Below are 23,714 nucleotides of genomic sequence, written 5' to 3' on the forward strand. Positions count from 1 at the left end.
CTGATGCAAGTATGTATCTTGCATCAGCAATTGCTCACGTGTAACCTTCTGTCTATTATTACAAACACCATAGACCTACTAATCTGCCTTCCTGAGTTTCACACAATTTGAGGGATTCAGATTTTTTATTTTGTTTTATTCTCAGGAGGGGATCTCTTAATTTTTTCCCTCATTTTTTTAATATCTCCAGAGAACATGAAAGTCTATATCTTATTCTGTATGACAATTGAAGGCATATACAAGATCACAAATAAATAAAAATGCAAATCTTTTTTGAAATTTGCAACAAAAGTGAGGGAGGAAAAGCATTCTCTCTAAAACTATAAACCATTCTCTTACCTTTATTTTCCTTTTAAATACAGGACTATTCTACTGAGAGATTAAAGAAGACTAATGAGATATTAAAGGGCATTAAGTTATTAAAGCTCTATGCTTGGGAGCACATATTTTGTACTAGTGTGGAGGAAACAAGAATGAAGGAACTCACTAGTCTAAAAACCTTTGCACTTCATACATCTCTTTCCAGTAAGTAACTACGGTTTTAGCTCTCGGAAATGGATCCTGCTCTTCATGTCAACATTCCTTCAACTAAAGCAAGACACAGCTATGCCTATGACATTTTTTTTGTAGGATGTGATTAAAAAGAGACATGACATATATAACACAGAAACTTGAAAGTTTATAGAACATTTTGTTAATTTTTCTTTGTAGTAAATCTTCTGTCAACTTCATTATGGCATTACAGTTGGTTGTTTTAAAGTAAGAAGTCCCGGGAAAACATCAGCAGTTCTGATTACAGCAAAGATAAATTACTGCCTGAAAGAAATGTTATTTCTTTCACTGTAGAAGAGCTGAGATGGTAATATTTTAGTTGTGTTGCATAATAATTGTGCACGTGAAAATGTTTTATCCTAGTCCACAAAAATAAACATATAATTCCTTGGCTTATTTGTATGCTTAAGATCTCTTTCTTCATCATAGAAGGAAATTTATTCCTATAGAGGACTTTTTCTTTGGGAGTTTTAATTACTTGAACTGGAAATAATTGTAGTGCCGTGCAACTAATTGTAAGATTGTTTTTCTTGCTTCATATAATCTGATGCCCATTTTATTTCTCTTCCACAGTTTTTATGAATGCAGCCATACCAATAGCAGCTGTTCTTGCTGTAAGAAGTGACTTTTTTCATCTTTACTTAAAAAAAAGAAAAATAGAGAGAGTGAGGAGAGAGAAAGAAAGACAGAAATGACACCATTATTATTGTGCGAACTATTGCTCATAAAACCCACAAATGAGTTAGTGTGCCTTTGCTATCTGTAAGATAGCATTACACTAAAAGAGCCCATTCCCAAAACTGCTATTCCACCGGCCTTGATTTGAACTGGTGAAAACAAAAGGAAATGTAAATTTTCATTGACAGCAAAAAACAAATTTCATAGCAACTTGAATGAAGACTTATCTTGAGAAGCTCTTACTTAGAAGGGTTTTCACGTGGCTTTGCTTTTCCATAGTCTGGCAATGAAACTCATTCCTGTTAAAGTACAACATAAGCCACGATTTCAGTATTCAAAAAAACTTAACCTAGAGTTGGAGGAAAAATAAATTGTACTTGTCTTCTGGCCAGGTTCATCTTCCTAATGCACTAGAGGAAATACAATGTGTTGGTCAGTAAGAAAACCTAACAGACACAGTTCACCCCACAGCTTGTGGGGTGTACAACAACTGGATGAAATACGACCACAGTTCTCTATCTGTGAAAAAACATAACATTTAGTGGTTTCTTGCTGATTTTTCTGGGTAGTCTTTTTCCTCCAAATCCTGAAATCAATTATAAAACATTACAAAACAAAATGCTTTAATTTTACAAAGAAAAATTTTCATTCTTAAATTCCTAAGACACTGAAATTGCTGGCAAGTTTTTAAACCTTTTTCATTTTAACAGAAGACATGTTCATCTTCAATTTAGTGGAATTCCCCCAGAATTTAGATATATAGTTGTTGGCCTTGGTTGAGCACAATATTTTGCTTGTTTTCTTTCCCCATCTTTTTCAAGACAGTTTTTATCCTGACATGCTCTTTTTCTGATGTGACAGACCTTCGTGACTTACGCTTATATCAATGACAAGCCTTTGCAGCCTGCCCAGGCCTTTGCATCACTGTCGTTGTTCCATATTCTGGTCACACCATTGTTTCTACTCTCCACTGTGGTTCGTTTTGCAGTCAAGGCTATTGTAAGGTAAGCGGGGTAATCCTTTTTGTTCCTCCAACCCTTGAACATCTACATTCAGTAACACAATAGGGAAAGTCCTAAAGAAAGGGTTATTTCTCCCTGCTTGTGTAGAAGAAGAATTAGAAGTGGGACTCAGAATGGTGAAAAACCTGAGAGAAAACCGAGTAAACGTTTTGTTTGTTGCATGATATAAAGAAATGTTCCATTCTTTTCATAATTTCACCAGCTTTGGAAGTTTGGATTCAGAACCCAACTGTTCTTCCTCTTCTCATTGTATGGCCACCCACCACCCACCACTATTCTCACCTAGTTTGGTTTTGGGCTCTAGCCAATATAGGGAAGGCAGGAGAGGCTCAGGTGAAGCCATTTGGAAGACTGGCTCTGCTGATACAGTGAAGAGCAACTGACTTAACTTTACCTCCACAAAGAGTGCTTTGTGCTTTAATGAGGATTTAGCATTGTCCTGTCCTAATATTGTCTAGCAATAGTGTGACTTCTCTTCAGAAAGAGTGGCTGGAGAAACATTGGGCACAGAGGGACTAGTAACTTGAGGGAAGCTGATCACTCCGGGATTTTTCTTGCAGAGAAAATTCTGTTCTCCTGAATGACAGTAAAGAAATGCAGGAGTAGGAGGCATGGCAAGGCAGCCATTTGGGAGTTAGGCTTGTGAGGTTTAGGGAGCTGCATCGCAGGACAGAGAGGAAGTTGGCACAAAGTAGAAAAGATTCAAAAGAAAAAAAAAGGAAACGTAAATTTTATATGTGCCAGGCATTCATTTATTTCTACTTATGTCTCCAAATAACCTGACAAAGCAACAAAAGAACTTTCTTTGTGCTGGGCTATATAGCATTTAATCTCAAGGAAGCTGGTTGGTAGCAAGTCAAATTTCAGACATTCAACTGTGGTTTCAGTGGTCTGTATGGAAACGGTCATGGTCATGGGGCAGTTACGTAGACATGCACACTGCCAAGCTGTCCCAAGGGGCACAAACTGACATTTGGCTGGTGTTAACATAGCAGTTGTGGAGCACTAGCAGGATGTCAAGACCAGACTAACCTTCCCACACTTAAACATAATTCCTCCTTGCCCAGATTGAGGCACATTGGCAAGATACTACATTGCTACTGCCCTTGCCTCTCTTTGTTGGATAACAGTAATGATAAATAGCAATCAAGGGGATATTAGGCTCCACAGCTTCTGCCATCATTTACCAGCACCACTGTACCACTGTCTCTAAAAAAAAAAAAATAAATAAATAAATAAAAAAAAAATAATAAAAGAATATTAAACAAACAGAAACAAACAGAATTTATTATTATTGAAGGAACAGCAGCATGGCCACATGAAAGATTTTCCTTAGGTTGAAAATGATTTTTTAGTAGTTGAAAATCTGAAGTCTTCTTTATAAATTATCCTAATCTCTGCATCTCTGTGCTATGTTTAGTATAGCCTTCATATCAAAATGGCATGTGCATTTTTGTTAGCACTGCTGGCCACTCCTCAGAACATTATTTAAAGACCATATTTGCCAAAACAAACTTCACCCTTTGGCAACCTTATTTCCTATAATCTTTCTCCCATGAACCTCATATTCCCCAAGTGCAGAGGCATTAAGGATGCATTTTTGGCAATGCAATGGCCTCTATCATCAGTCAAATACATGTATATGAGTATGTGCTCATTTGTGTTGTGATTATACTTTGGTCAGAATCTCCATTTCACTTCAAAGACTAGTTCTGATGACGTGAAAGTTTTTGACAGTACCAGTCCTCATCTTCTTAGACAAATGATCAGAAAGAAGCCTCTTATCTGCTATAATAAGACAAATTCTTGCTTGATGCAAGTACATTTTCTCTAGTAGAGGAAATTCTATACAGCCATGCTTTTGTCTTCAACTTGTTGATCTTCCTCTGACTTTCTTGTGCTGTCTGTCTCTGGCATGAAGTGAGGACTGAATCAAACTATTAATGACTGGTCCTGTGAATTTGGGGCAAAAAGATGAAGCACTTCATAACATCCACTTGCTGGATGCCTGGCTTCCGGACTTGGTTCTGCAGGCTTGAGTTAGGGCCATGTCTTCCCCTTGCAAGGAGTTACACATCTCAGAACTGGGCTTACAAAAACAGCGCCATGAGCAACGATGTGCCGCCTTCTACCTGGCAAGTTGTCAATGCTGAAGAAAGGTGTTATGCATCTTCTATATTACCTTTTTCCAAAACATTAGTTCCTAATTCTAATATCCAAGAAGATACTTATGTAAGACTGGAATTCTGTTAGAGAAGTTAGACACCTATTTTTTGCTTTCAGAAGCAGAGATAGGAGCATGTATACTGGCAAGAGGAATCAGTGACAATAGCAGTGCTTTCCTGCTAGCCAGTTTCTCAAGCCATAGCTTAAACAGGTTTTGATGTTTTCATGCAAAATGCACAAACAGGCTTTGAAACAGCACTTCCTTCTGACTCAGATTTTTGCTCAAATCACTGATTTAAAGTCATATGCTCTCCTGCTTTCTCAGTCTCTGCATCAATGCATTTTGATTTTAGTTTTTGCTCAGTGACACAGATTCACCATGACAGGTGGGTGCTTTTGCCTTCCTCACTTCCCCAGAATAACAAAAATCCAAGTATTTATGGCACTCTGAGAAGGAGAGAGGCAGAGACAGGATCAAATTCCTCTGAATTTCTGAGAATGAATTGAACCTATGTGCTATAATTCGCTGGGAAGTAGTTTTACAAAGCAGTCAGAGAACTTCTGCAGTATTTCTCCAGTGCTGGCCAGTACTGTGCTGCTTTGTAGAATATTCAGACCTGTCTGTATGTGATGTGTCAGGGAGCAGCAAGGCTAGGGGCTCCACCAGCCGGTGCAGGGTGCATTGCTGGGTAGGGGCAGGGCTGCAGTGGGGCTGGATCCAGCAGCACTAAAGCATCACAGGGCAGGGACTGATGGCCCCAGGTTGGGCTGGAATGAGGGCCGGGCCTGGGGCAGGAGTGGGAAGGGACAGCGAGGCTTAGAGGTACCCATAGGGTCATGACATAGAGTATACAAAAGCTGTTACATTGAAATTTTCAGAAGATGTAAGTAGATGAACGACCCATTTATGCATCCTGACTGTGTGGAGCTACAAGAGGAACAGAGTAGACAGGGCTGCCAAGATGGATGCCGGCAGAGCTCTAGTGGCAATCACAGGACTTTAGCTCTCCTTTTCATTTTTAGTATTGTGTTTATTTTCTTTTGTCTATCCTTCTTCCACACAAATAATTGTTCACTTGCTATCAAGGTGACAGGCAATCCATGAACTTCGCTTGGATTACCTCCAACATCCTAAGGCCTGGAGTGCAGACCACTGGAAATGTACCCACACAAATCTGGGTTTATTTAACTCACTGTCTTATTTTTTTCAAAGTGTACAGAAGCTGAATGAGTTTCTCCTCAGTGATGAGATTGGAGATGACAGCTGGAGAGGTGGGGACAGCTCTGTAGCTTACGAATCCTGTAAGAAGCACACAGGACTTGTAAGTTCTGTTTTATGACACTGAATTTCCAAGCAGGGAGGCCATATATCTCAATGGAATGCCAAAGGCCTAATAGATATGTATGGGGAGTTTAGGGTTTATCCTGTTTCTAACCTGTATATGATCTTAGAGAAGCCAGTTCCTCTGTCAGGTTTGCCTCCTCTACATAGGAACCTGTGTGTTTCTATGGTGTGAAGGGTCCCTAAACATATTTAGGCACCACGAAGTGCCAATAGTAGTAAAAAACACACCAATACATTTATGTAGGTTTCAGATTCATCCTTCTCAGTTTTTATAAATGTCCCAGGTACATTTCCTGTGGCTATGGGGACTGTACAGAATATTAACAGTACAGTATTAGAGATATTGTACAGTATATTGCCAAGATGGTATGTTGGACATTTTTAGGTAGGACCCATCCCTACCTAAAAATGTCCAACACACCACATACTGTGCTGTTAATGTACTGTACAGTCCCCATAGCCTCCATTTTGAGGTTTCTATAAAACAAAATATTTCAGCTGTTTCAAATTGATGATTTCTTTTGAAATGTGACTGAAACTTGACGATAACAACAGAAAGACAGGATTAGCATAAACTAAATTTTTTAAATTTAGTTTAATTTAAATTTATTTTATTTAGTATCAATTTAAATTTAAATCTAAGTTTAAATCAATTTAAACTTAGTTTAATTTAAATTTATTTTGAGCTGAATTAAATAAGTTAGCCAACTTGAAACAACATTTTCCTTGCTTTTCTGGTTTAGCAATTATAATAAAGGAGAAAAAGTAAATTTTCATTGTTTTTTTTGTTTGTTTGTTTCTCTTGTCCATTTTTCACCCAGCCTTACAGCCAGACAGACAAAGTCTAGATGATGGGGAGAGGGAAAAATAAAGGTAATGTCTATAAAGGTTAAATCATTCACTGTGGACTCTCTAGGGAGTCCACCTATAAGGAATCACTAAGATTACACCTATTCAGCTCAATACAATGCCACTTATAAATACCCCAGAGAGCTAACTCCATATTCACTATTATACATTAGTGAGGTACTCTGGCCAAGCTAATCTGATCTGCTTTTCACTCCCACAGCTGGTCTGCTTCCAAGAACCAAACTGGTAACTCTGCATGCCATTGCACTTTCTGTGACACAGCTTTGTTTGGAGTTACCTCAGGTAGGGCAGAGTTATCTAGTGGTTTGAGGAGGATGACACAGCTGAAATTTGGGATAATTCCACATGGGAAACCCAACATTATAAAGAAATTTGCTGTGCTTCAGTTAAGGGTTTTAAAACATTGCAAAAATGTGCTTTACAGGAGTGTATCTCTATTATAACAAATATTGAAAAGCACTGGTTTCTTTTTGTGACCTAGGATGGTGGCAAGAAAGGGAATATTGGCCTTTTTTCAAAGGCGCCAAATGCTGTCATTTCTTGAGAATTTCATTTTTTCTCCTTTCTGTATTTCATCACGTAGCACACCAAGGCCATCAACAGGAGACAGCCCTTGAGATACCAGCTTGAAAGTTACGAACAGCCATCAAGGAGGCAAACGCGTCCTGTGGATATAGACGATATCGCAATCAAGGTGGTTTGAAAACATCAGCTCATTCTTTACAAGGAACAGGTCCTCCTGCTCAGTAATACAATAGTACCAAGTAGTGCCCAATTGCTGCTCTTCTTCCAAAGGCAAATTGTCCATTGCAAAAGCAAGTACAAAGCCCTTAAATAAATCAGTTCTTTTGCCAAATCTAAAGTGAGAGGAATTTACTTCAGACCAGCTCTTTATAGTGATCCTCTGACTTCTGAGGAACAAGGCATCATGAATCTCAAGGAAAAAAAAATTAAACGATCTGATATGAAGAAATTAATATAGATTTTTTTTAGGCTTTCCATCAATGCACTCCTCTTTCATTCTCAGTCAAAACTGTTATATCATTTTTGTCATTTTTTACTGATAAAGAGCATATTTGACTGCATGTCCTGTAGCTTTTCCAGCATTTTATGACAAAATTCATACAAATTAAGTGTGCTAGTTTTAAATGATTATTTGGATCAAATTTTGTCTTAATATGGCCCTGTTCTCTATGGGAAGAATGGTTCATGGTCATGTTAACATCAAAGAAAGTATGTGCAAACATGGCCAGGGTCCACTGGGGAACATTTTGGGGGAACCATGTGAGTATTCTATTGTTCTTTGGACACTGATTCTCAATAAGCAATATATCACAATATGCAGAATAAACTTCTGTGATAAGCTGTGGTATTTAGACTGTCATCAGTAAGATCTCGGGGCCACTAATTCTAGTTTTTATAATCTCACTTGACAGAACGAAAGTGTTTGGTGTAAGAGTTAAGTTGAGACCATCCCTTTACTGCATTTCATGCAGTATATGTATGTGCGTATATAACTTTTCCTATTCACAAACTTACCTGAGTTTGACAGTCTTTGCTAACCTAATTTACTTACATTTTTGTGTGTATGAGCATACCTCACTATATCTATCAATCACAGATTTCTCAGTAACACATTTTAAATCAAAGTCAGACATTCTAATTTGTTTCCTCGTTTGTTTGCATATCATCTGACATGTGGTAATTGTTTTGTAGGTGACCAATGGATACTTTTCCTGGGGCAGTGGTTTAGCTACATTGTCCAATATAAACATCAGAATCCCAACAGGTAGGACAAACACATGGCTTAAACATGAAATATGCTACTAATATGCTAAATTGCTACTAATTCCATTTCTTCATGTTGTGGCATGCACAAAAATACACATCTATTTTACTATAAGGAAAAATGAAGGAAGAAAAGATATACAAGATCATGAGCCATGGATCATGGAATTATATCATTAACCTCAAGTACTGCAGAGTAACAAAAAAATGCATAGTTTTTATCTTTTTATTAATAAAAATGCCAAATAGCGGGAACAAAGTCAACACTAAGAAAAAATATGAAAAGGATGGTTACAGAAAAAGTCATTATCATTTTAATAGTCAAATTAAAAAAAGAGAACTTCAGACTGGGTCTGACCAAAAATCCATCTAGTTCCATATTTTGTTTCTAGCAGTGGCTATTGGTTGATACACAGGGACACAGCTAGTATATGTTATAACCTCTTCTCCCATTCTTCAACCTTACACTCTCCTTACACTTTCAGCTCAGAGCATTTCCTGAGCCTCATGCAGTTTGTCTGTTGAGAAATCCCCAATGACTTTCGAGTACTTGTCCAGTCTGTCTCTGAGCTTTCTAGATTCTTGCACCTAGATTTCTAGATTTCTTGCGTCTACAACATTCTTCGCAAGGAGTTCCACAGATTTACAAAATATTGATTTGTTTTGGAAGATTTACATACCAAGTGGGAAAACTAATTATTATTTTCTATTATTATCATTATTACTATTACTGGAATAAAATTCCTGACATTGCACTGTTGATATTTCATGTTAATAAATAGTCATATTTTATTTTAATGTCCTATCAAGTGCTTAGTTTTAAAACAGCTTGTTACTGTAGATTGACCCATGTTGGATGTTACACAGCTATTATTAAATCAGCCCAAAGTATTCTAGATAACTTTTTTCACTGTACCATTAGGAGTCCTAGACATTTGTGCTGGCCTTGTACAACATTTATCGCTAACAGAAGGTCTTTACTTGAAGATGCTTACAACCTAAGGCCATGAGATTGCAAGCATGGTGAACCAGACTGAAAGGAATGAGTCCAACTCATTAGTTGGTGAAACCAACTCATCAGTTGGTGAAAAGTTAACCTGGCACGTGGACTAACTAGCAGAATTAATAAATTCACTCAGTTTATGGGAATATCTGACAAGGACCAGTGCCACCAGAGAGTAAGACTGCCAAGTGGCAGTTGGGGAAAGAGAAGTACAGCAAAAGAGGAAAGAGTAATGGATCTTCTTCTTTCAGTTGCAGTGACCTATTATATTGGCCCAAATTTTCATAGAACTAGAGACTGAATAAATACTCCCCACTTCATATCATTTAATCCTAAACAACTTTCCCAATGTAACATATTCCTACACATTGTATGATAATATGTTGTAGCAGTATTCTCATTCCTTTGGAGATTAGTGCTCTCAAAGTATTTGTCCATAGATGAACAAATTCAATATTGATCGTTAGCATACTGGATACTATTAATTTTAACCAGCTATTTAAAGTGGTCTAGAAATGGATCTAGTGGGCTTGAGTTGAATCATTTTTTTTAAATGTTTGTTATAGTTATTATTATTATTATTATAGGTCAGATGACAATGATTGTGGGTCAAGTTGGCTGTGGCAAGTCTTCACTTCTCCTTGCTATATTGGGAGAGATGCAGACGCTGGAGGGAAAAGTTCACTGGAGCAAGTATGTTTTTTATAGCTCTTAATTGCTGTATTCTTTTAAGAAGGAAATGCAGCAAATAACAGACATTTGCATAGTATCACCAAATAGCTGTTTGGTAAGAATGGTGAGGTGCAGTTTACATTGGTTGTGTTTCATCAGAGGTGTTTACAATCTAGTAGTTTCACACAGCACTTGCAACTCAAGTTGTGAAAATAGTGACATTCTGCAAGAAGCATTGAAGGAATGGGATAGCTAACAAATGCAGAAGAAAAGACAGTGCTCTAGTTTGGATTCCTACCTAGATTATTAAGTCAGCTCCTATGTTTTCCATACTGTTATACTGCAACTGTATACCTGTGACAGAATGACAGGCTGGAGCTTCTTCAATGTGTGGGGCAAGAGCATACAGGAAAGGTTGTGTTTCCCACTCAGTGATACTGCTGCTGGCAGGAAAAGGTTATATAATAACTTGTGAGCAGCACTTTCCCCTATCCCTGGTATCTGCCCGAGCCTCAGCCTAAAGAAATCAGTGTAAGTCTTCACACTAACATCTACAGAAAGCATCCAGGGGACACTGAATACCTAGAGTGTTAAGGTTCAAAAGAAGTTGCTGTGAGGACAGAGTTGCCTATGAGGTCAGACATCTGGATCCACATGAATTCAGATCCAATGAATGAGAACTTCACACAGATACTAGGTGGGAGAGCAACAACTGTTCCTGCCATAAGGTAGGACAGAGACTGTGGAAGGGATGTGCTATAACCTCGGGACTATCTCTGCGATTTTAAAGATCAGTGCTGTTTCCCTAATCTGCCATGCCACAGTCTTCTTATTGAACATTTGAATAACTGAATCACAAAATATATAGGGTTTGAAGGGGCCTCTGGAGAGGTCCATCATCTGATCCAACACCCCGCTCAAGCAAGGCCGTCTAGAGCAGGTTGCCCAGGACCACGTCCAGCTGGGTTGTGAATATCTCCAAAGATGGAGACTTCACAGCCTCTCTGGGCAATCTTTACAGTGTTCAACCATCCTCACAGTAAAGAAGTGTTTTCTTATGTTCAAGTGGAATTTCCTTTGTTTCAGTTTATACCCATTGCCTCCTGTCCTGGGTGAATTTTGCCACAGAGGCAGGTTTTTTTGCCCCATCCCTTGAATAGTTACCTGCTGTCATCTTTTTCCTACAGCAATGTTGCAAGCTGGTTACTTTTTCTTTTCCTACACTAATACGTGTGGAGTTTTTTGTTCTCTAGCTGCATTTCACTGTCTAAAACAGTATGAACAGCTATTCTAAAACGTATGATCTCACTGGAGTAGTAGGTACAATTGGAGCCAAAGCAAGAATAACTTTTTTTTTTTTTTTTTTTTTTAAATCAGATGTGAGTTTAAATTTTGATGAACAAAGAATGTATGACCTATAGTAATAGCATGTGGCACAGTTAATTCCTTTGAAACATGCAATGAGAAAGTTGCCATTGCAATGAGGCATTTTGTTTTCTGAGTAATTAAAAAAAAACAAGGAGTGACTAGAGTGTACATTAAAATTATTCTCATGACTTTTCAAAGATGTATTTGAGAAAGACTGTGAGAATCTCTAGAAGCGAGATTGACTTGTACTGAAGGGAAATTCTGAGATAATATGGCAGGATCATTACCAGGCAGGGACGAGAAATCCTAACTTTGCTGATGTTGTATTTTTAGCTAGTATTTGGGACTTGCTGAACATTTATCATTTCCTATTCAGACAAGTTTGAGATTTTGCAGATGCTTAACTTTTCTTAGGATTATTTCCTAAATTTGTTAGTGTTTCCAAGTAAAGATTTCCAGTAAAGGTCACATTTTGCCCAGTGCTTTATGGATGCATGCTGTGATTAGTAACATGCATATAGCCTTTCACGTTTTGTCCTTTGTAAACTATACTCTCCAAGACACTCTGCTCCAGTATCACGATGTTCAAGAGAGACTAAGTTTATATTGTCTGTGGGTTAGCAATCTCTACACAACCAAACTGATAACTCAAATGTGAGTGTCTGAAGCTTTACTGAGTGACTGTTCATTGCAATCTGTAATTTGCTACTGCGTTATAGCTGAATACAAACCCAGTTATGTTTTGCTGATAATGTCTGACAGAGAGATGAGTACAGAAGGATACCGTGAGTATTTAACTAAGTGGACTCTGTTGCTGTACACAACAAAATCATAGTAAAGGGCCTCTTTATGCTCTTAAATCCCTTTCCACATGATTCCTCATGCCTGACTAATGTAGCTACTGATCCAAGGATAAAATGCAGGCTAGATGAATTCCCCAACAAATTCAGATGGATCAGACTTCGGCCTGATTTATATTGCAATAATCCTGTCATGAATCTTTTTGAAAGCCCATCATGGAGCCCGGGTACACTGCTGCTGTTGTAGCTGGCTACAGAGAGAGCTGTATATCCCATTGCCAGGGCTGTCACTGGTTCAGTATCTTAGGGAAAGAAAGTGTGTTAGTGTATCTTTCTGTAAAAGATCTTGGCCAGGACAAATCTTATGGGCCAGATTTCATTTCTTCACAGTTAAATGAGACATGTCTGAGATACATTACAAACCTAAGACAAGAAAACGGTTTTTGTTTTTCCCAATGAATAGTGGACTAGAGAGACTTTTTAAATACTGAATTGTGAGGCTATCCAGATTCAGTGATTCAGCTGAGCCTTTTGTGAGAGACTCAGAAGAGATCTGAGTTTCAAACTCAGTTAAGTTTTCAGAGACAGATGTGACAAATACACAGAGACATGTATTCCCTGTGTCCACACCAAGCCATGCAGTTAGAACTATCTTAACCGGGTATACATTTTCTATCTGTTTCTATCTGAACAGATTTTCTATCTGTTGAACTTGTTTCTGTGCAGAACGGTTACTATGTACCAAGTCAAAAACATGGGCAACACAAGAATTATGAATTAGATCCTCACAAATGGCCTGTTCTGCACTCAAGCTATGAAAGGCTTCAAGAAAAATTAAGACAATAGTACTGCCTTCAGCAGAATTACCAAGAGAAACTACTTATCAAAGATTGCAGCCATAGTACTTTGTAGAAGACAATGAAGGACATTATCCATACAGAGATAAATGGCTGGCTGGATAAGTGTCAGCAGCCGAAGTCTGCATAGCTGCTAGTCTTGCTGTGCTGCTGTGGCCAATTGAAATGATTGGAAAATAGAACTAAATAATTTGTCCAAACTGTTGGATAGAGTCTATGCATATGTTTACTTCTTGGAATTCTCTTGCCCATATTAGAAAAGAAAATGATCTGTCCCACTGTTACAGTGGTATCCTAGAAATTTTGTATCTCTTTATTCTCCTCCATATTCATTTTGCAAGCTGAGGAGATCTGGACCCAGTTAGAGATGCATTAGTCTATTTTAAAATGTCTAGAGTTAGTACACAAATTGTCCAACCTTCAGCTAGGTCTTTTTTTTTTTTTTTTTTTTACTGTTGGCTTAAAACTTTAATTTAAATATGTTTCTGACAGATCAGTTGATGTAGTCAAAAGTCATATAACTAGTCAGTTTAATCAGTTTGTTCTTTACTGTCATTTCAGAATTGAACTTCCCATGCCCTGTTTTGTGGAATATGTATATTTTATGATACAGAATGAAAATCAGTATAAGCAAGCACATTTCAAGAAGTAAAAAAATTAGAGCAAAGAGTACTAATCCCAGTGTGCAAATAAAAACCTCTTTATGGAAATCTCAGGAGCTTCAGTTTCAGCCCACTCCCATGCCCCGCAATTGCATCATTCTTTTGCATTGAGTAATAAAGCACGAGACCAAACATTTAATCTCCTTATTTGCGAAGGCCTCAGCTCAGCAAAGATCCTACACATGTGTTTATTTATGAGATTATTCATGAATGTGAATTCTCACAGACCTCTGAATTCAGGAAAATTAAAGCATAGTTATCAAGCTAAGTATGCAATGAAATATTGCATACCACGGAAAAAGAGTTTGAGAAACTGGGATCCTAAAATTAGTCCTTGTCTATTTGATTAACCTATCTGATTATAATGGAAAGCACGGAAATTCTGGTAAGGAATTACAGGGGATCCTGTAAGGCTTGTGCCCAGTTTTTGTAAAATAGTACTTCAGTGGGCACTCCCAAACATATCCATAACAACATTATCTCCTTTGTTGTCTACCATTATATGCACTGCTGATATAAGTTTTATAATAGCAGAAATTTATGTTTTCTTCTTTTTTTGTTTGACTTGACTGTATTTCTCCTCAGTAGACACCATCTTTTGCTTTCTTGTAACTTTTTTTCTGTTATAGAAAAGATTGGAAGCTTCTACTGAATAAAGGACCAACTTTGGTGAAGTAATATGTGTTCTGAGCCTTGATTTGTGCTCTCTGACCTTTCTGAAATAATCAGCAGTACTTAGTCATCTCTCATGTTATAACATCTTCTGTGGCTATCAATGCTCCAAGAAAACACAGTGATAGTGCATCTCAAGAGGCAAGAATTATCAAGGCTCCTAGAGAGTTGATCTGCAGCACATAAAGCAATATGTCTCAATTCTGGCACTTTTGGAAGATGTTAGATATGTGAGTCCAGCATTACGAGAGCTCTGCTCTTGGAATTATTCTGCCCTTTGCCAGAGTTGGATACTCTGTTTCAGAGTGCAGCAGCTATTACTGGTATCTCAGCAGGCAAATAGACTTTTCTGTCTCAGCAGTAAAATATTCATCTGGAGGATTCATAGGTTTGAGAAAGGAGGATTTGTTTGGGTTTTTTGAAGTTAGGCAAGTAACAAATTAATAATATCATTTTTTAGTCCTTTCTAATGTCTTCTTCCATTTACCTGGCATAACCTTACTCTTTTAGGTTTTGCAGTTTGCAGTGATGTGTCATCATTCCTGGCAATGGACATCATCACTATTACAGACCTCCTGTGGCTAGCATTCCATGCCCTTAACACTATTAGCAAGTCAATTAATAACAAGGGAAAGCTGCAAAATCATTCATGTCATTACCGCCATTGTGTGTTCTTCAAAATGTATCTCATGCATACGTTCCTTAAGAAGTGAGGACTAACTGGAAAAAGCCTAGTTGTTGTGGTGTCATACCTATCTTGATGTAGACTCACTTTAATGCTGTAGTCCTGTGTTCAAAACCTGTTCTGATTCACAAGTAAAACTGTGTTATCTGCATCTTAGAAAAACGTATCGGTGAAGCCAATCCAAGAGAAATTTGAATTAGAACAGCTATCAACTTTTGCAGGTCATCAGTGGAATGGTATGGAGAAGCTGACAGTATGGAGAATGTTTTCTATACCAAGGCTATATTAATAATTCCATTTTTAAAATAGATATTAGACTATGCTTTTCATTTTAAAGATATTTTCTATCATCCCTGTCAATTTGCCTGTTTAACAGCTACACTATAGATATGAAACTGTTGAAATTAGAAAATTATATGCTGCTAATTAGACTTTATTTTCCCATTAAGAACAAAAAACCCTAACTGATGTTGTTCTTAAAAATATATATTAACTCCAGTTTTCCTAAATATAAAACTTGCACAAAATGTTATTCTCTATATTTCCAGCTTACTAAATGTCATTTACCATAACTTACAGTGTAAATGAAACTGAACCTTCTTTTGAAGCATCCAGAAGGTATTATTTCTGTTTTTAGTGTGTTTAAATACACTCATTTGTTTCTTCAGAATCTCCTTGAACCTTCATCTTTGTACCTTTCAGCCATTTCTGTGTTTTCTTACCATGTCAATAATCATTTACTATAGGATTAACTGACAAATTGTATTAAATCCAGTGGATCCCAATCTCTTCTAGCCATTGTACCACTACCTGAGTTTAAAGTCTAACATCTTAGAAAGGCCCAAGTCTTATCTGAAAGATGTTAAGTGCTCCCAGCTCCCATTTGACACCCCTGGGAGTTTAGTGTGCTCCATATCCTGCAAGACAGGGCCTCTCTCTATCATTACCTGTGCCCTCCCATTTGTTTGCGTGTTTTCTGATTGGCGCTGGGTTTTGTGCTGTTCCAGCTCCCCAGCTGTGCGACAGAGCAAGGTGGACAATGTGCCAAGGGAGCCAGATGTGCTCCAGCTGAAGTCGGTTAGTGATTCCAGCCCTGACTTCAGCGAACGGGCCTGCAGTTTTAAGAGAAGGGCAAACTAGACTAAAAACATCCCATAAGTGGCAAACAAGTAGTGGCACACATAGCTGTGGTTGGGAGCCACATCATTATTTGAAACCTGGTCATCCTGAGGACATGTTTCCATACTAGCATATATCAAACTGCTAAAACTCCTAAAAATTTTTGAGATGCTACTGACTGCTTCTAACCAGCTCTTTCTCATACCCTAGCGCCCTCTCTCTCAATAACAAACTCTAGACACTTGCGATCAAAACTATACCAAAAGTTCGGCCTAAAGCAATATAAACAAAGGGACTGAGAAGGAGTGTGAGCATTCAGATTCACAAGCCATTACCAGTTCACACCAGCTTCGTTACACATCACAGGCATCTTGTAAAAATGTCTGAAACTGCATCTGAAATTGGATGATCTTCTTTGTCACAATACATAGGTAAATCAGCCAGAAGAAAAAAAACATTCATATCCCTATTGTACAGATTTTATTAGGTATTTAGACATATTTAAATTATTTGTAAAATTATTAGACATTTAAAACTGTATCTAGTAATTACTCGGGAGATTGCAATGATTCCTTACAAATCTGTATCGAACTGCCCTTGTTTTCAATATCATATCAGTCCTTCGAGGACCTAATAGACTTAAAATAAAAAGGCATCTGCTGAGGAAAAGTATTTCAGTGAACAACCATGTAAAATAATCTAAAATTTCAGAAAGCAGTGAATTACATGTACTGATGACATTTGAACAGTGCCTTTTCACTACCTGTTTTGATGTTAGAGGAAAAATTACCCAATAACTTGTCAGAAAATCTCATAATTTTGACTATTTATAATTCACTTTTGCATTGCAATTATAGTTACTAAATTGAGGTAGGTACCAGAAATTTATGGTAGAATAACCTAGAATATAGATTTTGCAATTAGCGGAGAGAGTGGGTGCTGTTCTAACAAAAGATCTCATTTAAAACTCTTCACTTTTGTAACAGTTGCTTTGTTTATGTGTTTCTCTATGGTTTTTTATGAACGCTAATTGTTACCCTCAATTCTCAGACATTTCACAGGGGTGCTTTGCTTTTTACCAATGCTTTTTATCTGTCTGTCTCTGGTAGAAACAGATACTCAGTGGCTTATGCAGCTCAGAAGCCATGGCTATTGAACGCAACAGTGGAGGAAAACATTATCTTTGGGAGCCCATTTAACAAACAGAGGTAATTATCAACCCACGTGCAGTGGCAAAAAAAAGGGAAGTTTGCAGAGTCAGAAAAGTATCAGTGCACGTTACCCCAGGATGGATTTAGCTCACCTGACTTCAGCCATTTTAAAGGCAAATTTCTGATTTAAACTGCTCTTTCAGGGCTTCCTCTCTAATCAGGATGTGTGTCTAGAACATGTGTGAGGAATCACACATTGGCAGTGGCTCTCTCTCTCCATGGGATACAGAGGAAGTCGTATGTATATTTTTCAAGCAGCTAAAGTCAGGTGAGATGAATCTCATCCTTGGAGACCAGTGATGTTTTTTTATTTTGTTTAATGGAGCCTGAGGTTGCCAGAGGACTCTGGAATCAGAGACACTAGTCGTATTTCTTTTGAGCTTGTGTCCTTATGCTGCTGTGATCAAGGTACTGGACCAACCACTTTACAGAAATTCCTCATGTGTTAAGATTGGGTGCCTCAAGTGTGCTTACCTCAAGGAAATAATCTTAGTTCTTCCTTGGAAAATACAGGAGAAGAGAGAGTGAAAGCTGAGGTGTGTAGCTTCTATTTTACCTACCCTGCATTTGTCCTTCTTAAGCACTTATGTCCTTCTAAAAGGTCAGCTAACAGATGCAGTGGAAAAAGTGACTTAAGGAAAACAAATTGCTGAAGCTTTCAAAAGCAACGCTGACTTTGTTTTAAGTCATGAAAAAACACATCCTATTCCTCTCAGTGTATGCTTTGCTAAGATGCATGACTGCATTCCTGCTCCAGAAAAAATTACCAATGAGTGAATATCTCACAGTCCAGATAAAACCATAAAATGTCAGGGACCAGATTCTTACCTAGTGCAAATCAGCCTAATTTTACCCATATCAAAGGGGAAAGGCTGAATTACATCACTCAAATAGTCTGATCCCAGCTGCTTGATAGCATATCATCCAAGATACCCCACAGAGTTAGAAATTTCCAAAGAGATTTTGAGTTCCAGCAAATGGTTTGCTGATTCTGGCAACATCAGAAGTACTGTAAGAACTCTTTGTCTTGTAATCACACTGAAGTAAATGAAGAGGCACTTAAAAGGAGAAGAATAAAAACTGATTGAAAAATTAAATACTCCAGAGTCCAGCAAAATAGTTCCATGTCAGGGAGACATGCACTCAGTAATTTAAGTCATCAAATCTTTAAAAAGTAGGCTTTCCAATAATGATCTCTAATAAAAATGTCATTTTTTATGATGCTTGCCCCACTTATTTTTGCAATTATCTGGCCATCATAGAGCCACCATAACTTGGCAGTGAGCTTGAGCTAGAGATTCTTGTGCTAGTAAAGAAAGTGGTTGGTTAAATAATTGTGATGATCATGCTCTTTTTACAGGTACAAAGCTGTTACAGATGCGTGCTCTCTGCAGCCTGATATTGACTTACTACCATTTGGTGATCAGACAGAAATTGGAGAAAGGGTAAATAATATGGAGGCTTTTATATCTACTTGGCCTATGTATTAAGAAGATTCTCTCTGGCATCACTCACCTATGGGGGTCCCAGCCTCATAAATAACTAGTAATTCACCAGGACTTATTGCGGTTTCTCAATATTAACTGCTACAGCATTCTGGGTAGTCATGACATTGAGCAAGGTGTTATGACAGTAGATGATATTAGCATGTGATCTCTAATCTGGAGATCTCAGGACAGGGATAAATCCAAATAACTCATTTTGTTTCAGAAATTAGATTTTTCCCCCATGCATAAACTGTTTCTTCAAATGCCATAGAATTACTATATTGGATTTTATGATACATCATTAAAAAAACAGATACTGAAGGGATTAATACTTTACAGATTTGATCAGAAAATTGCAGAAGATTCATTGCAGTTATGTCAGTGAGTTTGATGTTCACTGTGGGATAAGCTTACACCAGTAAGGCAGTAGGTAACCAGATAAGTTGGCTTTAAAGTGAGTGAAAATGTAGCCCTTTTACAGTATGGCGAAGAGGTGTTGCTGTAAGTGAGCACACAGTAAATTTATATTGTATGCTGTGTCATGCAAGAAAATAGGGTTACTTGGCACTGATTTCAAATAAGCAGAGTTTTGTGCCCAAGCTCTTGTCAAACACATCTCCATTGCAATCTGAATATGTGAATGAGTTAGTTTAATAAAACTGACTTTGGCATCCCAATAATATATGTATGGCAGAATGAAGCTTAATTGAAACATCCTTGGGTAACTTGGACAGCTGGACAAGGCTGAGCTGTACAGCCACAGCACAGATCTTGTTTGGCAAGTTAATTGGGTCATTAACACTTCAGAGATGTGCACATGAGCAGTTATACATCCTTGGACTGCACTGTGGACATGCCAGAAGTGAAACTGTCATCTTAGTGGCTGAGAAACTCTTGGAAACGGGAAAACAATTTTATTAACCATTCCTTTTTGAATAGATACATCTTAGTTTTTATTTTGTTAATATTAAAAAATAAACCTTTCTTCCTTGTTCTGCTGTATTTCAAAAAAAATTTTTTTTGATCATAGTATTCTCTGTTTTGCTTAGGTAATTTGATGTTAGTATTGATTGTTTTTTTCAATCTAAGAAGCCTACTGTGCTTAGGGAAGATGTTTATAATTCATGATTAGTTTCTGAATAATCATTTTTTCTTGGGATATTTTACGAGGATTACACTTATTTATCAACAGGATTAGCACTTTAACTAAGCTTTTCCTTTTTATCAGAACTCTGTGTAATCACAAAATACCACATTTCTCATATCCTAGCATAATGTTTATTCAAATGTGCATATTTCTGATCCATTATATTCATTAGGGGATTAATTTAAGTGGCGGCCAACGACAGAGGATCTGCGTAGCACGAGCACTCTATCAGAACACCAATATTGTCTTCCTGGTAAGATTATTCTTTCTCATATGAAGTATGGAAAGGTAGTAATAAACCTGTCATTCCTTATATTTGGCTTTTCTATATGGACTTGTATTCAACATCCAATGCAAATTACAGAGACAAGATATAAACCACCAGAGGCAGTACCAAAGCATACTGAGAGACTGATGAAGGAGGAATCACTTACAGAGATTAACATTGGAAGAGGGTAACAGATTCTTCAACTTGCACTCACTCTCAGTGATGACCTAGTATCAACACATTCCTACAGAAATCAACAGAATTTCTGGATAAGGAAAAGCATCATAATGAAGCTAATTCTGGGAAATGAAAAGATTGAGTATTCAGCAGTCTACTACTGAATATTTGTATACTAACATCCTTGCTGAGAGACCTCTGGAGAAGCCAAGAAATGAAGTCTGAGTATTGTCTGACTGCTAGCCATACTCAGTCCAAGTATCTAGTATCCAAGTGGATCTAGTCTTCCCAATCAGGTTTACCTCATACTGTCACTGTGCCACCAGCACTATAGATCTAGACGTGACAAATGAACTGAGTTATTGATGTGAATCAAAGAGAATGGATTCTGGCTCACTGTTTCATTGTTTGGCCGTCTGACTAGGTCTTAGTCATTAGAAGTGCTGAAATATTAGTAATGGCAGATGTTTCTATTTTTAAAAAACTTCTGAAAGAAGACGGTTTTGATTTTTTTCTTTTTTATTTCAGGATGACCCGTTCTCTGCACTGGACATTCACTTAAGTGATCACTTAATGCAGGAAGGGATTTTGAAGTTTCTCCAAGAAGACAAAAGGACTCTTGTTCTTGTGACACATAAGTTACAATATCTACCACATGCTGACTGGGTAAGAGAGGAGACACCGTGATGCAAATTTGCTAATGGTGAACATAAATTTGAAGCTAGCACCATGACACTTGATGAGATCACTATTTTTTGCTGTAATAGAGTTTCTTCTTCCGGATTCTCTAAGTCAGATGGCTAACAACTTTAGGAAGTATATGTTTTATAGTAATAGGAATAACTTTGCTTTCACATTATTTGCAAAAACTTTTTGATTGAAAGCCACAGCAGAATTGTGACTTAACTGCAAGTATGACTGTTAATTATTATGTCTTGTCCATGCTTTTTACAAGTAAATTTGGGAACAAATAAGCATAGCTTATAGACGTTTCAGTGTATGGGCTGTGTCAACAAGCTTTAAAAGTTGTTGATAAAATATTGTTGAATACAATAAACACAGGAATCTGCATATTGGTAATCTCACCAGTACTGAGACATGTCTTGCAGCATCCAGGTCAGTGATTATGGTATATGTCACTGAGAAGACCTATTGAATATTTTCCTAGATCATTGCAATGAAGGATGGAATGGTGCTTAGGGAAGGGACACTAAAGGATATACAAACCAAAGATACTGAGCTTTACGAACACTGGAAAACTCTGATGAATCGCCCGGATCAAGAATTGGAAAAGGTAAATAGGAATATTTGGGCAAGGATGGACTTTCTGGAAGGAAATGTTTTTTTTCAATTAATTAAAAAAATGAAAACATGTCAGCAAGCCAATTTTAAGCTAAACTTTAAGGAAAAACTTGTGAACTGGAAGAAGCTTCGAGAACTGGAATAGACTGTCTAGGAAGTGTGTGGTATATTTATCACAGGAGGTCTTTAAGAGCACATTAGACAAACATCTTTTTAGGATGGGCACAGTTGATACTTTGCTGTGGCAAGGGGCAAACTAAATGGCTTCCTAAAATCTCCGATAGCCCTATTTTCTGAGAGCCCTATTATCATTCTAGAAGAGAGGGAATGAAAAAATGGAGGAAGGAGAGAGGGGAAAAAGTCAACAAAGCAGGTTTTTCTGAAACATAAATCCTAAAATACTGTGCTTTTGCATTCAGTGAACTAAATGATCCAAATAAACTCTCTTTGAGGTTACTTTTGGTGCTGAAACAGTGCCAGACAGCTGAACTCTCCAATTAATGAAAATGTTTTCTTATTACAGGAAATGGAAGCTGATCAGACTACTCTGGAGAGAAAAACGCTTAGGAGAGCAATGTACCCCAGAGAATCCAAAGCACAACTGGAAGATGAAGATGAAGGTATGTTTTATCTCTTCACTTCATTTACTCTATTAATATGTATCATTGCCTTTACGCTTGAATAATACCTGGGTATATTGTTACTACTTTGGTAGTAACATTATTTTGACTTATTTAGAATATGACTTGGTTAATGGATTCTTCACAAAGTTCTCTATATGTTGTGCAAGGCCAAAGGGGTACAAAAACAAGTTAGCTTCTGTACTAACCAGTACTGCCAGGAGGTATTGAAGGGTGAGACAGAAGTAAAACAGTCACAAGAAATGTAGTTAATGTAAATTGAGGTAGTTCTGTCTAGTCATTGGCAGAATGCTGTTAGATCAGTTATGGCTGTGAATAGTCTGTCCTAGGCTTTTAAAATACCACTGTATAATTAAGTTTATAGCTGTTTTCAATATCTTTTTAGTTATGGATTTAGTTATGGCTGTTTTTCAAATTGAATCTATTTGTGGGAATAGTTTGAGGATTTATTCTTAAGCTTAGCTTCTTGTGTCTCCCTGGTCTTGGTGGAGTAGAGTAGTGTGAGATTCAGATTGCCTTACTTTTCAAATTGGGTGAAGATTTTATTGGCAGCTGTCAATAAGACCCCTCAAGAACATTTCTGGGATACTAGACCAGGCATAGAGAGTAGTTGGTCCTGGCAAGCAGTAGGATGGTGCCAGGGAAGAGAAGAGATGAACTGCATGCTTCCTCATAACTCTAAGGGAGCAAAAAACCACAGGGATTCTCATGGCAATGTTGAAATGACTGTAGAAAGCACACTGGCTTTTTGCAGGCTATTTAATGCTGCCGTATATCTCATCTGACAAAACTCATGATGGATTGCCATCTTAAGTCAGGGGTCAATAGAGCTAGAACTGCTCCATTTCAAAGAGATTCCCATCACCTCATGAGGTTCAACAAGGGCAAGTGCAGAGTCCTGCACCTAGGGAAAAATAACCCTAGGCACCAGTACAGGCTGGGGATTGACCTGCTGGAGAGCAGCTCTGCAGAGAAGGACCAGGGAGTCCTGGTGGACAACAAGTTGACCATGAGCCAGCAATGTGCCCTTGTGGCGAAGAAGGCCAATGGTATCTTGAGGTACATTAGGAAGACTGTTGTCAGCAGGTTGAGGGAGGTGATCCTGCCCCTCTACTCAGCCCTAGTGAGGCCTCATCTCAAATACTGCATCCAGTTCTGGGCTCGCTGGTACAAGAGAGACATGGAGCTACTGGAGAGAGTCCAGCGTAGGGCTATAAAGATG

At 37.7% G+C, this 23,714-nt stretch overlaps 1 protein-coding gene across 2 annotated transcripts in view; it reads left to right on the forward strand.

Moving 5' to 3' along the window:
- ABCC9 (ATP binding cassette subfamily C member 9) overlaps positions 1-23,714 on the forward strand; it is an 84,342-nt gene that overhangs the window by 33,865 nt on the left and 26,763 nt on the right. For both annotated transcript variants that reach the window (XM_062591798.1, XM_062591809.1), the window contains exons 11-24: positions 363-525; positions 1,126-1,166; positions 2,092-2,234; positions 5,632-5,740; positions 7,217-7,327; positions 8,350-8,422; positions 10,012-10,117; positions 15,720-15,758; positions 17,369-17,467; positions 18,831-18,915; positions 20,277-20,357; positions 21,078-21,215; positions 21,718-21,843; positions 22,375-22,471. In XM_062591798.1, coding sequence (XP_062447782.1) covers positions 363-525; positions 1,126-1,166; positions 2,092-2,234; positions 5,632-5,740; positions 7,217-7,327; positions 8,350-8,422; positions 10,012-10,117; positions 15,720-15,758; positions 17,369-17,467; positions 18,831-18,915; positions 20,277-20,357; positions 21,078-21,215; positions 21,718-21,843; positions 22,375-22,471 — 1,411 coding nt within the window. The remainder of the gene's footprint in view (positions 1-362; positions 526-1,125; positions 1,167-2,091; positions 2,235-5,631; positions 5,741-7,216; positions 7,328-8,349; positions 8,423-10,011; positions 10,118-15,719; positions 15,759-17,368; positions 17,468-18,830; positions 18,916-20,276; positions 20,358-21,077; positions 21,216-21,717; positions 21,844-22,374; positions 22,472-23,714) is intronic.

Source organism: Rhea pennata, chromosome 1 (assembly GCF_028389875.1).
Source record: "Rhea pennata isolate bPtePen1 chromosome 1, bPtePen1.pri, whole genome shotgun sequence".
Lineage (NCBI taxonomy): Eukaryota > Metazoa > Chordata > Aves > Rheiformes > Rheidae > Rhea > Rhea pennata.